Below are 15,447 nucleotides of genomic sequence, written 5' to 3' on the forward strand. Positions count from 1 at the left end.
ATACAAATTACATCTGCAGCCGGACAGTGCTCAGATCTTTCATGCATAGCTGTCACATACCAGCAGTGCTTGTTTCAACACTGCAAAAAAGTATCCAGCTCAACAAGGAATTTAATATGGAGTCATAACATATCTTTACACTGTCGAAACTGGGTTCACTTTTGGTTGCACCTATATGCAGTAATGGAATTGTAAAGTGAGCTTAAGATGAAATGATCAACATTAAGATTGTGTACTCTAATTTATTTCATTTACATTTTCATTACATGTGACTTTGTTATAAGTGGATATTTGTGACACACAGAGAGAGATTAGATGGATGGATGGAAGCATAGATAGATGGATACTTTAGATGATCCCACAAGGGAAATTATTTTGTTACAGCAGCAGGATAAATAACAAAAACAGTACAGTCTACAATAAATAAACAACAGAGTTAACTTAAAAGTGCCGCAGGCACTGCATAAGGGCCTTATACTAGGCAATGCAAAAGTTTATATATACAGTGAAAAAAAACAAAAGTAAAACTGTAGTTGACATTGTGCAAGAGGGTAGTGCAAATTGTATTTGTAAAATAATAAATAATATGTATACTATAAATCTAAGAAAAACAGCCGTGAAAAGGTTTAATACAGAAGACTGTATTGATAATAAAGATGCCAGACAAACCCATCTCTAAACTGTAATATGATCTCTCTGTAGGATGATTATAGGGTGTGCACTGAATACAACATCATCCAGAAGGACCAGGCTCCTATCTGCCCTGTGGACGCCTCGGGCTGCTTCACTTCAGAGGTCACTGACTTTGTGGGACAGTATGTCAAAGTGAGTGACACTTCATGCATTTACATGCAGATTAGGTTAGCAAACATTGCATGTATTCTACCCACAATAGGAGCCGCTGATATGATACACATGATAAATATTTAAACATTATTGATAGCTGGATTAATTCAGTGTTTCATTTTCTGCCTTATCAGTTCACACTCCTCAACTGTTCTCGATTTCCTCCATTTGTATCTTGGAAATGCGTCTTTTCTTAATAGACTTTCTCTTTCTAAAAGATTTCACGATATGTGCCAAATTTCTGTTGTTAGTCCTCTTTAGAAATATGCTTTAGATATATTCTCTTTAGCTATACTTGCAATAAAATGTTTTACCTTTAACTAATTCTTAACTCAAACTGTCTAAATGTGAAGTTGAGGGAATCTGTGTCAGAGCAGTCTTCTGGAAAAACTTGCTGCCAAAGCACATTGTCATTTACCAGCGCACTGGATAGCCTCTTCAAGTCTGTCACACCCAACTAGAGTCCTAAGAGAATAATGAGTTAAAAAGAGCATTCATATATGATCTCATCACTATTTCACATCCTGGTGCAAAGGCCAGGGAGTGACCTGCCTGGCCACTAACAATACAGCGTTAGCTAATAAAGAGTGTGCAGCCACAGTTCTCCGAAAGTCAGTCATAATCCACTTTTGAAATGTGTTAAAGTGTAGCGTGAGTTTCAAGGGTGTCTGAGACATTCTTTATTACTGCATAAAAACTCAGAGACAGTCTAGGGGACTGTCAGTCGCAATATTTGCTACACAAGAAGCCAAAAGAGCAGCCACTCTTCTGTAAATTGAAAAACAAAGCCGGTATCTTACACAACATGAGAGCTGCATCTTACAGCCAGAAAAGTCTGCAAGTTAGCAGTGCCAGCAGAGCGAGAGTTCAAAGTCCGTCACCTTCCCGGTGCCGTGGAGCTTCTTATGACAGCCGGGGACGCTCGGGTTATCATGGAACTGCCATCGAGGTGGGCACAGAGATACATCAGCACCATGCCAATGAGAAAGAGGAAATGCAGGAACTCAATGTCAAGTTCGCAGGATACATTCAGAAAGTTCAGGCACTCGAACAGAGAAATGCTTCTCTTCAAGCTGAGCTAACTGCCCTGCAGAGCCGCTATAAGGGAGGCCCCACGGGCATCGGAGAAGAATACGAGCTCAAATTTAAAGAGGTGCGAGAGCTAATTGAGGTCCTGACTAATGAGAAGGGAGCAGCTGATATTGAACGTGGCTACATCGAAGAAGAAGTAGAAGTTTGGAGACTTAAGCTGGAGGAGGAGCTGGCACTTAAAGAAGAAGCAGAAATGATTCTGAAGGAGTTTCGTCAAGATGTTGACAATGCCACGCTGCAGAAGGCTGAGCTGGAGAAGCGCATAGAACAACTGGTGGCCGAAATAGAGTTTCTCAAGAAGCTGCATGATGAAGAAGTGGCTGACCTCATGAAGCAGATTGAGGACTCAAAAATTAGTGCTGAGATGGATGGCGATCGCCCTGATCTGGCTGCTTATTTGCGTAACATGCGTGCAGAGATAGAAGCTGTTGCTGCTCGCAATGTCCAAGAAGCAGAGAAGTGGTACAAGACCAAGTTTGACAATCTCAAGGACCATGCTGGCAAACATGAAGAACACATGAAAACCATGAAAGAGGAGATCACCACCTTCCACAACCAGGTGACAGATCTTCAGAATCAGATTGATGGTCTGAGGGCTCGCAATGCCGCCCTGGAGCAGCAGCTGGAGGACATGGAGATCTCCCACATGGATAAGGTGGGGAACCTAGACAGCGTCATCGCTCAGTTGGAGTCTCAGCTCTGTGATACCAAACTGGAGATGACCAAGTATCTCCAAGACTACCAGGAACTGCTGCACATTAAGCTCAAGCTGGATGCAGAGATTGCAACCTACAGGAAGCTGCTGGAAGGAGAAGAGGAGAGGTTGGGAATTCCCAAAGATGTCTAATTACATGGGAGAGGATCAGCGGCGAGTTTAAAGAATGGTCACAAAGAGGATCCGCAGAGTATCATGGAGTTTCAAGATCAGTTCACTCTATTTCTTACCCTTATTCTTTCTGCGGGCTTTTTAAAAATGTGTTTTTCTGAGCACAGATGCCAACACCTCTCCTGACACTTTGCCTAGACATGACTCCACTAATCAGGTGTTATAAATTTTGGGTACATATTTTTTGACATGAACTCTGCCTGCATCATATAAGGAAGAGTTTTGATCTATTCTTGTAATCTTATATGTATGCTTGTGTAGTTTTGGATTTCCCCTAACAGTTTATTGAGATATAAGACCCAGCCCTTTCCTACTCCTTATTTGTCTGTGATCATATTCTCCTTATGTATTCTCAAAATGATCTTCATTCCTATTCATTGCCTTCCTGTAACTCTTGAATGTTTGGGGTTTTTTTTTTTTGGAGTCCTCATTTCTCCTCGTTGCTTTCCTTTGCTCATGCTTATGCAGTACCCCTGCTAAATTTATCTTCTGTCTTTTCCCAGAAAAGACTGTTGTACCTTCTCTGTTATCACTTCCCTTTGCTACAGTTTGTCACTTTTTGCCATCATTGTCTCTCTTTATGAAGGTTTTGGACCCGTCTGTCTTCTAAATGAAACACTCAACTCAAGCAAAGCAATATATAATCGTAGTATTGTGACTGATCTTTACAGCAACTCCAGTTAATTCTGAATGTTTTGACAAAACTGTTGACCATTCACACTAATGTTGACCAATTTAATAAAGATTTAAGTGTGTGCATACAAAATATTAGTAATGAATGTTCTTTAACATGTTGTCATTTCCTAATTTGTCTTTTCCTACAAATAATAAATTGAGTAGACAAACAAATGCCCATTTAATACATAGCAAACCTAATCCCTCACGCAATTTTTCCCTGATAAAATAGCATTCATAAAAAAAGGATAAATTGTTTTTCATAGCAATTCAAAAATATAAACACTACAAAGAGTGTTTCTGATTATTTTCCACATTCAAGTTCTTATCAAAGTCCTAATAGGAAGACTGAGTCTTTTTTTTAATGCATAATTTGCTTTTCTTCTTTTAGTGGATAGGTTTCACATGATTTTTGTTATTCAGAGCATAAAATTTGGTCTGTTTGTTTGGAGGTGTCAGGGCAGGGTCGGGTTAGGACCGTTATCTTGCACTTAAGAAAACCCAGATTTTTACTATGATTTACTACAAATTCAAACGATGCAGAAATAGATTTGGCTCATGTGGTGTTTCTTTAGAAATAATGTTCTCACAGTCCTCCTTCATCATTTATAGCAATCTCTCTATAAAGGTGATAAAATGCAGCATCTGACCAAGTCAAGCCCACTGAATTTGGATTTTTTTTGCTATTTTCTATTCTTCATTATCCTGTAAATAAACTGTAAATACTGTGGGTGTCACAACGGGACTAACTTTTATGCAAATCTAAACTTTCACCCTATATTATTTTTCATCTGTGCAAACTGGGTTTGGTTGTGTAGCTGGGGTAAGTAAGATGCACAAACAGAAAATAAATGAGCGTTTTGGAACCTTAAATCAGATGCAGATTAATTACAAAGAAATCACATGCATGTGAGTAATTTTATAACATACTGCTTAAGTCTTATTTATGTTGAATTGGCCAGGTGGTGAAATTATTTCATTCTCTCAGTGCCAATTTTCCTGTGCACATCACAGGTGTATCTTCATGCTTTAATGAGCATGGGTCAGGACACAACAAAATTTATCCCTGGGTGAAAGAGGGGTGGGAGGCTGGCATGGGAACTCTCTGCAAAGAGGTCACGGCCACCTGCCAAGCACTTGCTGAAAAGTCGTATCTATGAGCATCCTGTGAATTGCACTTGGCTAGAGGGACATAAAATATGGGATGATAAGACCCCATATTAGACTGTTTGCCATAAACACTGAGCTCCATTTTTCATAGTTGTATGGGTAGACTGGCCTTGGTTGCAAAATTACCTTGGATTTTCTGCAAGAAAAGTCATACTCATATTGAAGTTTCCAGAGAATTCCCCTGATCAAGGTCTATTCACCAAGTATTAAAGGTATGGTAGCCCTGAAGTGTACTGAAAATCTTCTAAGAAATAAAATGTAAAAACTGAAAGTTGCTCAGTAAACATCCCATAATAACATGCTATTAGGATATGTGAAATATGTTAGGTAGAGACAGTTATTATTGATATAATACTATGGAGCATAATATAATGTAGCGCTGCAGATATCAGTTATTTCAGTAATAGAGTATTCAATCGATTATTTCTTCAATTTTTCGAGTAATTGGAGAAAAACGTATTTTTGGCTTATTAATGAGAAATAACAGTTGTTCAAAATGAACTATTTACAGGTTTCCATTTTAAAAATACACCAGTGCCTGCCTGAATAAAGGCTCCGCCTCTTTGCTCTTCATCCTTTTTGTGTAGACGGACTCTGGCTCCACATTAAACTGCTCACATGGTGACAACTGAGTGCTATGGAGGTGTGGATTAAACAGATCTTTCGAAGCAAAGAAATTTGCACCGATGACTTTCTATAATGAAATTATTCAAGTTACTCGATGAATTACTGCAGCCTTAATTGATAGAACTAAACTTTAAATTATTTCACTATTGTCCACTGTATGGTGACCTTGACAGTATAAAAAATGGACGCAACTGTCACCTGTCGGTTTGTGAAGTCCAGCTTCGAAGCTGCAGTCATCTTCTTGGTAGCAAACAGTAGATGTGAAGAGGAGGGGAAGAGACTGTGAAACTGCATGCTCAGTAGATCTCCATTAGCCAGTGAGTGGCTCTCATTAGCCAGTGAGTGGCTCTCATTAGCCAATGAATGCACAGCTTCATAACACAGATAATCCTCCAGTTTGCTGCCAGATATGACCAAGATTTACAAAATTGACTTAATTTTTTTATTCACTATAATCCAAAATGAGTGACTGAGCCCTTAAGGTCAAGAGGAAAGTGTTTACAGAGGCCAGGATAGACAGCTGTTTTCTCGTAGACTTGTATAGGACGAGAAGTTTTGCTGCAACCTCCATCTGGTGGTCATAGATTGATACAATGCACGTTTAAGGCTTTTCCACGGTGACATATATTGTCTTGCCCAGAAGCTATGTCTGTCTTTTATACTCTCTGTGGTCTGTAATAAGATAAGATAAGATAACCTTTATTAGTCCCACACGTGGGAAATTTGTTTTGTCACAGCAGGAAGTGGACAGTGCAAAAGTTATGACGCAAAAATTAGAATACAATAAGAATAAATACAGTACACAGCTGTACAGAATAGAATAAAATAATATACTATATACAGTAGAATAAAATAGAATAAAAATATACAATAAGATAAAAATAGAATACGAATGCTATATACAAGGATACGAATGCTATATACAAGAATAAGGATAAGGATAAGGATAATAAGGACTCGATTTAATTCTGTCAATTTATACAGTGCATAAAATGACATTGTGCCACTTATTTTTTACTATTAAATGTTTAACAGTGCTGAGATATTGTATTTATGTAATATTTATTTATTTATTGTGGAAAAAAACAGTACTGCAGGTTTTTTTAAAAAGACGATATGACACAAATAGTGTACTTAAAAACACAAAACGTTCACTGCAGTTTTCATTCAACTAGATACAATTATTGCATGATCTGAAGTGTGATTACTGTTAGATGCTTATTCATTAATTGATTAATTAATTTTTGTGCATGGGTGCAAAGAGCAAACCTTACAGTGATTTTATAAAAGTTAACTTTGAAATGAGCCGAAGAGCACTGGCAGATCTCCATGGATTTTTTAACTTCTCACCTTGCAGCTGTGATGTACAGATGTACTACTCCAGGCTCTTTCAGTATGCTGTGACATGACAGTTGGCTGTAGTTTAAAGTGTAAATGCGCACATCTGTCCATGCCTAGCCAGCTGAAATCTTTGACCCTATATGACATTGACATGTGGCTCTTCAGCCCTATTCTGTGCTATAAAGCATTCTCTAAACAATGTCTCATGTTTGGTGGTTCTGTTACAGGATGCTGACAAAAATATCATCAAGTGGCTGAAGGAGAACGGTCGCCTCGTCAATGCCAGCTCCTACAAACATAATTACCCCTTCTGCTGGAGGTGAGACATCAAATCAAATCAAAATTTATTTATGTAGCACATATTAAAACAACAGTGTTGACCATAGTGCTTCACAGTCAATAAAACATGAGACAGTTAAAACAAACAATAAAAGAGGACAACAAACAATAGGTAACAACGCAACAAGCTAAAACAGCCAACTAGACAGAATCAAAAGCCAAATTAAAAAAATAAGTTTTAAGACGTAATTTAAAAGACTGGATAGACTCGGCAGTGCGAATATGAACGGGGAGGTTATTCCAGAGTCTGGGTGCCACGGATGCAAAGGCCCGGTCGCCTCTCGACTTCATTCGAGTCCTAGGTTGTGCTAGGAGCCTGTGGTTTGATGATCTAAGTGCTCTGTTGGGATTGTATGAATGGAGTAAATCAGACATGTACAGAATTCAAACTGAAAAGCTAATGTTACCTCCAGCATCCTTTTCTGTGTCACTCAAATTAACAGCTTAAATTTTTGCCTTTCACCACGGGGATTTTAAAGCACCAGTTGAAGAAAAACTCAAACTTCTGGACACAGGAGATTTTTGTCACAGATGTTAAGCCTGACTCAATGAAATATTTTCTCTTTGAGTGCCACTGGCCTTATTTTGTTGTAGAATGTGTGAAGTTAAATGTTTAGTATGCAGGAAAGGGGTGTTCATACAGAGGCTTGAGTGTATTCACTGTAACATTGGCTTTGTTGTGCTCTGTGCAAGTCCAACATCACGTACAAACCATCAGGCACATGTAGAAACACACAGCTGTCTGTGGGTTTTTGTTTTTTTGAATTGACTAAGGCACGTTCACACTGCAGGCGAAAGCGCATCAAATCCGATTTTTTTTTTTAACCCTATGCGACCCATATCCGATCATGGTGTGACAGTGTGAACGGCACAAATCCGATATTTTCAAATCTGATCTGGGTCACTTTCATATGTGGTACTGAATCCGATACATATCCGATGTTTTAGAAAGCGACTGCTGTTTGAACGGTCATGTCGCATTAAATCCGTCTTTTACGTCACTGACACGAGACAGACGCCAATTATCAGTGCCGGAGAAGCGCCCGATAAGACATCGCAAACGCTTCCTGGCCATCCAGTGTAGATGTCAGTGAAACTGTTGGGAAGACAACGTTGGAGAAACGTGAACATTTTATTTGTACTGTATAATCTGCAGATTCTGACAGAAATCTGCAACTTTGAAGCACAGCTCCTCTAAAACAGCAATAAGGATCATTATTAGGTTATCTACATTATTATGTAAATAACAAAATAACTTAAAGCAAAAATTGGGAAACGTAAAGTCCAAAGTCTTTACATTAAGGGCCATCAGTCAAACAATATTGTTTGCTCTGGGTCTAAACAGAGCGCGTTGTGTGTGACATCTTCTTTTGCGCATGCGGGCCGCTTTGAGCGTTCACACTACAGAGAGTTTGCTGTCGCATTTTATTTGTAGTGTGAACGAGCAGACAAAAAAAAATCAGATTTGATCAAAAAATCGGAATTGAGCATTAAGACCTGCAGTGTGAACCTAGCCTTTGTGACTTTCTGACTTTGAGCAGCTGCCCTGCGACCTGAGCAAGATTAATTAACCTTTGCAAATATGAAGAGATATTTTCTCTAAGTCTTTAGAAGACACAAGTTTGTAGAGATCAAAGTAACTATTGGATGAACTATTCGCTGCCTAAAAGGTAAAACTTGTGCTTTGGTGGTTTTCTGAGCTAGAGGATGAGATCCATGTGGTATGTGCCATAACCTTTGAGCTATCAGGTCACCCAGAGAAATCCAATAATAAATACAGCAGATTATTGTAAAGAAAATGGATAACGAAATACCAAGTAAACCTGTATTTTACAGAAGATTTTTTAAATGTATATTTTTAAGTAATAATAATAATAATTTTAAAAAGATTGATAAATTGTTTTTACATTTTATGGCTTGACAATAAATATAAATGAGATCAATATATTATCTGTATTGTACAGGATCCTTTTGTTTGATTTAAGACCCTGAAACAGCTTTATGTCTCAACTTCAAAATAAAAATACACTTTCGAGTATAAGTAAAGTTTTCGTTTTAACCTTTGTGCGGTGTTTTGGTCTTTCATTTTCAGTATTTACCAAAAGGAAAATTATGCGATTTATTTAATTTATACAGCACCAAAACACAACAACAGTCGCCTCAAGGCGCTTTACATTGTAAGGTAGACTCTACAATAATGCATACATACATATGTTATTTGTTACGTTGTTCTTTTTTTTGTCCAAACACTGTCACTGTCAAGCGCTCGCACAAGTACAAAAAATGAACACCACACAAGGTTAAAGTTTATGTGGTATGCCTCTTTGATCCTTTTTTTTTCTTTCTTTTTTTAAAATCTGCTGTTGTTTTTTCAGATCTGACACACCACTCATCTACAAAGCCGTCCCCAGCTGGTTTGTCCGAGTGGAGCACATGGTGGAGAATCTACTGGACAACAATGGAAAATGCTATTGGTAACTTTTTTTCTGAAAAAATGATAACTGGCTTGGAGGCAGTGAAGTGGCAGCTGCGAGCATCTTGCCAAACAAGTGTTCTTAAAAACCATGCCAGACAGCAGATAGAGTCCCAAAACAATTACAGCCCTCCTCTGCACTACTAAATCAAGTTATTGGACTGTCTCTGCAGAGCAGCTATCACTGGGTATAGTAGTTTTGAATGGCAAAGAATTAGATTTTAAATAGAAGTTGTTTTGATTGTGGTATTTTTCTATATCTGACATGGCGTTAAACTCTTTCTCAAGGAATTTTTAACATGAGTCAACAGGGACTGGTGGTTTCTGTAAAACATTAGCATGATGCTAATTGCAGTTGTAGAACATGGAGAAAACGTAGGCATCAGCATGATGGCTTTGCTAAGTGGTATTACCCCTGGTGCTCCCAATGCTCTTTTCTGAGCCACAGTAGCTGCCTCCAGTAATGGGACTGTCAAACTGAGATGAATGACTAGCCGCTAGGAAGGTGAAGACGCCCAGACACACACATACAGAGAAGCTGAGACAAACGCACACACTACTTTAAAGGCTACGGTCCTTATCTAAGAGGTACTAGTGTTGCAGGTTTTTTAGGAACATCTAGCTAAAGGTTATGTAAAGTAGAATAATCCTTGCTTTGACTACTCTAACGATTTATAAGTTATGGCCAAGATTCTAATAGAAACACCTGTGATTATAGTGTAAAACTATTCACCACACTACAAACTGCAGCCTCCAACTTTATCATATGTCTTGATCAACACGTGTTTAAACCGTTTCAAATATGTACTGAGCATGTTTAAAATGAGAACCCCAACAAAACTAGCATTTATTATAGATGAGCACAACTGAGATAATCGTAAGTGCTGAAGCAAGTGATTTAAAACAAAAAAATTGTTTATTATTTGCATGTTGTTATGTTACTCAGTTATGTCCTCAGAAAATAGTGAAGAATTTGTAAGCCAAGCCTCCATTTTTTTTTAATTTTTTTTTTGGTTTTTTTGTTGTTGTTTTTGCAAACATTGTCCCAAAAAGCAACTTAAACAAGCTCCTTATCAAAATTTTCATTTTCTGTCAAATTGTTTTAGCTCTGGAGTAAAAAGTAAAAAGTTAAAAGGTGTTTGAACGACATGCAACATTGACACTAACTTTAACTTGGCTGTGTTAGTGTGGCTGCATTCTTATGCAGATTTCTTATTAGGTTGATATTTTAAATGTATTTTTATGTATAAATACATATTAAAAATATAAATAACCTTCTTATTTTTTTATTATTAGACTCCATTTTCAGACTTGAGTTCTTGTCCCATAAAGGCCGTCTGCCTGTCAGTCAGGGTTGCCAGCTCATCAGCTTCCTAATGAAAGTAAAGTCCTTGTAGAGTTCAATACATCTATATAAAGTTCATATTAGCTGATGAGAGGCTTAAAAAAACTTGAGAAAGCAAAGTTCTAAAGTGCTAGTTAATGTATTCTCCAAGTGATTTGTTCATTTTATCTCAAATGGTGCAGCTCAGACAAAGGCTAAGTGTCTTTTCAGAGAGCTCGGTTTGAATTCTCCAGATGCCCGTCTGTCAGAATAAATGAACGACTAAATTTTTGAATGCTCAAAGGGTGGCTGATTTCTTTTGAGGTTCAAGGTGCAGACAGCTCGGCCACTGACATGTGAATTTAGCACATTATTTCGTAATAGGTAATCAGCTTAGCCTGAAAAGACTTGGGTTAAATACATTAAGAATCAAGTATTATATTTCTAGTTCATTTTTTTTCTTTCTTTCTTGTCTGTGTTTTTTTTGTCTTTCATTTTTTCAGGTATTCTTTGAGTTCATTCATTCATGTGCTCACTGGCACACTTAATTCTTAGTATTTGTCTTTATTGAAAAAATTGATTGCAAAGAAGTCTAGTGTGCTACACTAAAAACCTTGCGATTGCTTTGCTTAATTGCTGGTTGCCACAGTTGCCCATAGTTTGCATGGAATACGACGACTTTACCGATTTCAAAGTAACTACAAATGTATTTGCTGCTGGTGCATTGAACAACTTTTATTTAGGCCAACGTGCTCTGGTTTGTATCACAATTTTGTCAAATTTCAAAACAGCTCAAAGACTAAAGTCTGGAGAGTGTGGGGGGCTACCAACCTGTCTCTAGGCCTGTGTGACTGCGGCCTTCCAGTTTAATATTCCTGTTTGTTGATCCATGCATTTTCTTAGCTAGTTATCTAATGAGGATCAGAGGTCCAATAAAGCGTATCCTAGCTAAAGCTGAGTGATAGCCAGGGAACACCCTGAATAGCTCACTCGATCATTTTAATAGAACTTTGCACTATTTTGCATTTTTGTAAACGAGTCAAACCACCAGTTATCAGTATGCTTTTACATAGCTTTGAACTGATTAGTTGAGCCTTGTCCCTCTGTCTTATTTAACCCCCCCCCCACCCACCCACCCACCCTTTTTTCTAATAAGTCTTCTGTGTGTCTCGAGCACAAGATGGGACACTTTAAATTCTACATTTAGCATGAATAAGGGATGGAGGGCGGTGGTGAGCAGCAGCAGCAGCAAAAGGGAAAAAAAATCATTAAATTGATATATTAGGAGCCTAAATAGAAATGCCTCCTACAAATGGGAATTGATGAACTCTTTGCTTAGCGTGTGGATCCTGAGGCCAATATATCCCCACCCCCCATAGCCCCTTGCACTGTTCTCCTAAGCAACACAGACTGCTGCGGCGAGAAACGGGGACAGAAAAAAATTAGCGAAAGAGGGAGAGATTTGGAGATAGTGGCAAAATAAAAATGAAAGAGCAGAAAAGGGGTAGAAAAGAGAAAGATGCCTCGGAGGGGATGTTAACCTTTGCAGTTGAGCTTCATAAAGGGGCAGTTTTAAATTTATATCCTGGGCTGAAAAAAAGGAGTAGTAAAGATGCCAGCAAGGAATAATATTTTCTTGTGAGAGACTGTGTTGCACAGTAATATGCAGGGTATGGGTAAGTTTGTGTCTTGAAGAGTAATGTATACAGTTTCCATATAATAGACCTTAGAGGATATTCACAAGTCTAAAATTTAATTTACACATCTCTTAAAATTTCCTTCCCTGCTGGAGGCCATACAGTTAGTTACAAAACGGATTTGTCTTTGACTGCAGTGTGTCAGGAGGCTCTGTATACATATGATCATCACTTTGACAGGCTACACCATCAAAGTGGTAGAAAACACTTTTATCAGTTTTGCTGGTTCTAGTTGCTGGGAAGCTCATCAACTCAGAGCTCAGTAACTGTTGAATTTTTATCAAAATGTAGGATGACTTAATAATTTTAGGTTAAAATGTCCTTCACAGCTTTTGTGTTCACTTCATATTAATATACATTAGATTATCAAAAGTATTCACTCAGCCATCCAAATTGTTGAATTCAGGTGTTCCAATCATTTCTGTGGCTGCAGGTGTTAAAATCAAGAACCTATGCATGCAGTATGCTTCGTTGCTCTTAAGGCGGTGAATTACAGCATGCTGCCATAATAGGATCCCACCTGTGCAACAAGTCCAGTTGTGAAATTTCCACGCTTCAAAATATTCCATAGTCAACAACAATAACTCAGCCATGGAGTGCTAGGCCACGTAAAATCACAGAAAGGGGTCAGTGGATGCTGAGGTGCATAATGCCCAACCTTCTGCAGAGTCAATCACTACAGACCTTCAAACTCCATGTGGCCTTCAGATCTGCACAAAACAGTGCACAGAGAGCTTCATGGAATGGCTTTCCATGGCTGAGTAGCAGTATCCAAGCCTTACATCATCAAGTGCAGTGCAAACTGTCAGATGCCGTGGTGTAAAGCATGCCGCTACTGGACCCTAGAGCAATTAAGACGTGTTGGAGTGATAACTTCTAATGCTTCAGCATGGTGAGAATTTTTGGACAATTTCATGCTCCTATGTTTGTGGGAACAGTGTGAGGATGGCCCCTTCCTGTTCCAACATGATTGAGCACCAGTTCACAAAGCAAGGTCCATAAAGAAATGGATGAATGAATTTGGTGCCCTGCACAGAGTCCTCAACCTCAACATGATAGAGCACCTTTGGGATGAATTAGAGCACAGACTGCAAGCCAGGCCTTCTCGTCTAACATCAAGGTCTGACCTCATGTATCTGACCTCAAAAGTATGTTAGGTTGCTGAAGGACATGAGGACAGCGAGGCAGTGGTCAGATATGCAGGAGGAGTGACAGATGGGTTCATGGTAGGGATGGGACTGCATAAGGCACTGAGTCCAGTCTTGTTTGCTGTGGTGATGGACAGGTTGACAGATGAGGTCAGGCAGAAGTCTCAGTAGGTTATAATGTTTGCAGATGACATTGTGATCTGTAGTGAGAGTATGGAGCAGGTGGAAGAGAGCCAGAAGAGGTGGAGGTATACTCCAGAGAGAAGAGGGGTGAATGGTAGAAGCAAGACAGAATATGTGAATGCGAGGGAGACAAATCGATAGGTGATGATACCAAGAGCAGAGGTAGTGAAGGTGGATGAGTTTAAATACGTAGGGTCAACCATTCAAAGCAACGGACAAGGTACAAGAGATGTGAAAAAGAGAGCACAAGCAGGGTGGAGAGGGTAACGAGTGTCGGGGTCGACAGAATGATAACAGCAAGAGTGAAGAATTGCTTCCCAAAATTAAATCAAAAGAACTAATTTAGGCGTCAATTTCACTGCATTTTTCCTTTTTAATATGCTAATTAGTGTGTTTAATGACGCATTGCCTCATTTGCACATTTTAATATAGTTGTCAGAAAACCTGTTATACAAAGACAACATGTATAATGTCTTAAGTTTCTTGCGATGTCTATTAAGTGTAAAAATGTTATAGTATAAATGTCACAATACATTTTTTTTATTAAAAATGAGTTGTTTTGTTTGTTTTTTAATACTCTGAGCCTACTCAAGTAGCAGTTACAGCCACTAGACATTCCCTTTTTATACTCTGACGTTTTTTTTACAGAGTCTACAGAGGGAGTTGTGTATATATCATTCAGAGCCACAAATGTGTATTTCTTTTTCATCCTAAAAGTATTCAAAATATTATGTTTATTCATTATTTGGATGTTTTCTGTGAAAACATATCACTTAAAATCTATGATTTGCACATCAAAAATGTCTTAACGTATGTCCCAAAGTGGGAAAGTGAGACTTTAGTTTTGGTTAAACAAGGATATGATGGCAGTCTGTCATCTCGAGCAAAAACCCCCGTTGTTGGCCATGGAGGCCTAACGGTCCTTGTTTGTTTTATGTATTTCTCTTTAATTATAAAACGTATCTTAATGTGTCTCTGCAGGGTTCCAGAGTTTGTGCGTGAGAAGCGTTTCGGCAACTGGCTGAGAGATGCACGCGACTGGGCAATTTCAAGGAACCGTTACTGGGGCACACCAATCCCCATCTGGGTCAGCGATGACTTTGAGGAGGTCAGGAAAACACATACATGCACTTCTTACTCTTTAATAGAGTACTTAATGCTGATGATAAGTCTTTATACTTTATCACACATTTTGTGTCCTTACCAAATACCAAGATAGTTCTTCTTTTCTAAAGAGGTAGCGCTCAGAGTTCAATCTGAGCTAAGCAACAGAGGCAATAATTGAAAAGTTAAACTGTCACTTTATTTATCATAGAAAAGACTGGGGCTGCAATATTACAGAAATCAGTTCTTCTCAGAAATTGCTTCTGTGAAAATGTTTCTCTGTAATGATTTAGCATATTAAAATATTTGTGTATGTGGAGGCTTGTGTAGCAGAGACTTTTTGGCATGGCAGAGCGAGGTGACCATGGTGTCAAGCCAGAGAGTGTAGCACGACTCCGTGTTGCAGTTAGCTACCCTTAAGCACATTGTAGAGTGCCTCCATAAACTCAACACATGAATAATTCATTAATGTAAACAGCAAATAATCATGAACTAAAATGTCTTTGGTTTCTTTTCATGCCAGTTGAGGTAACTTCAAAGCT

The 15,447-nt window shown here is 38.5% G+C and overlaps 2 protein-coding genes across 2 annotated transcripts in view; both read left to right on the forward strand.

The window, feature by feature from the left end:
• The window catches only part of iars1 (isoleucyl-tRNA synthetase 1), a 62,547-nt gene that overhangs the window by 18,805 nt on the left and 28,295 nt on the right, over positions 1–15,447 (forward strand). Inside the window, exons 11-14 of the mRNA XM_085274260.1 lie at positions 703–825; positions 6,865–6,956; positions 9,352–9,450; positions 14,783–14,909. Coding sequence (XP_085130386.1) covers positions 703–825; positions 6,865–6,956; positions 9,352–9,450; positions 14,783–14,909 — 441 coding nt within the window. The remainder of the gene's footprint in view (positions 1–702; positions 826–6,864; positions 6,957–9,351; positions 9,451–14,782; positions 14,910–15,447) is intronic.
• Positions 1,581–3,580, forward strand: vimr1 (vimentin-related 1). Its single transcript, XM_085275575.1, has one exon. The coding sequence runs from the start codon at positions 1,652–1,654 to the stop codon at positions 2,783–2,785; it is 1,134 nt and encodes a 377-aa protein (XP_085131701.1). The 5' UTR covers positions 1,581–1,651; the 3' UTR covers positions 2,786–3,580.

Source organism: Mchenga conophoros, linkage group LG5, assembly GCF_057382185.1.
Source record: "Mchenga conophoros isolate Kocher_MC1m ecotype Shallow Benthic linkage group LG5, M_conophoros_male_GT1.1, whole genome shotgun sequence".
Taxonomy (NCBI): domain Eukaryota; kingdom Metazoa; phylum Chordata; class Actinopteri; order Cichliformes; family Cichlidae; genus Mchenga; species Mchenga conophoros.

What these genes read in the sequence shown, in the direction of transcription:
- vimr1 (XM_085275575.1), top strand. Translation starts at nt 1,652, where the DNA reads ATGAGAGCTGCATCTTACAGCCAGAAAAGTCTGCAAGTTAGCAGTGCC.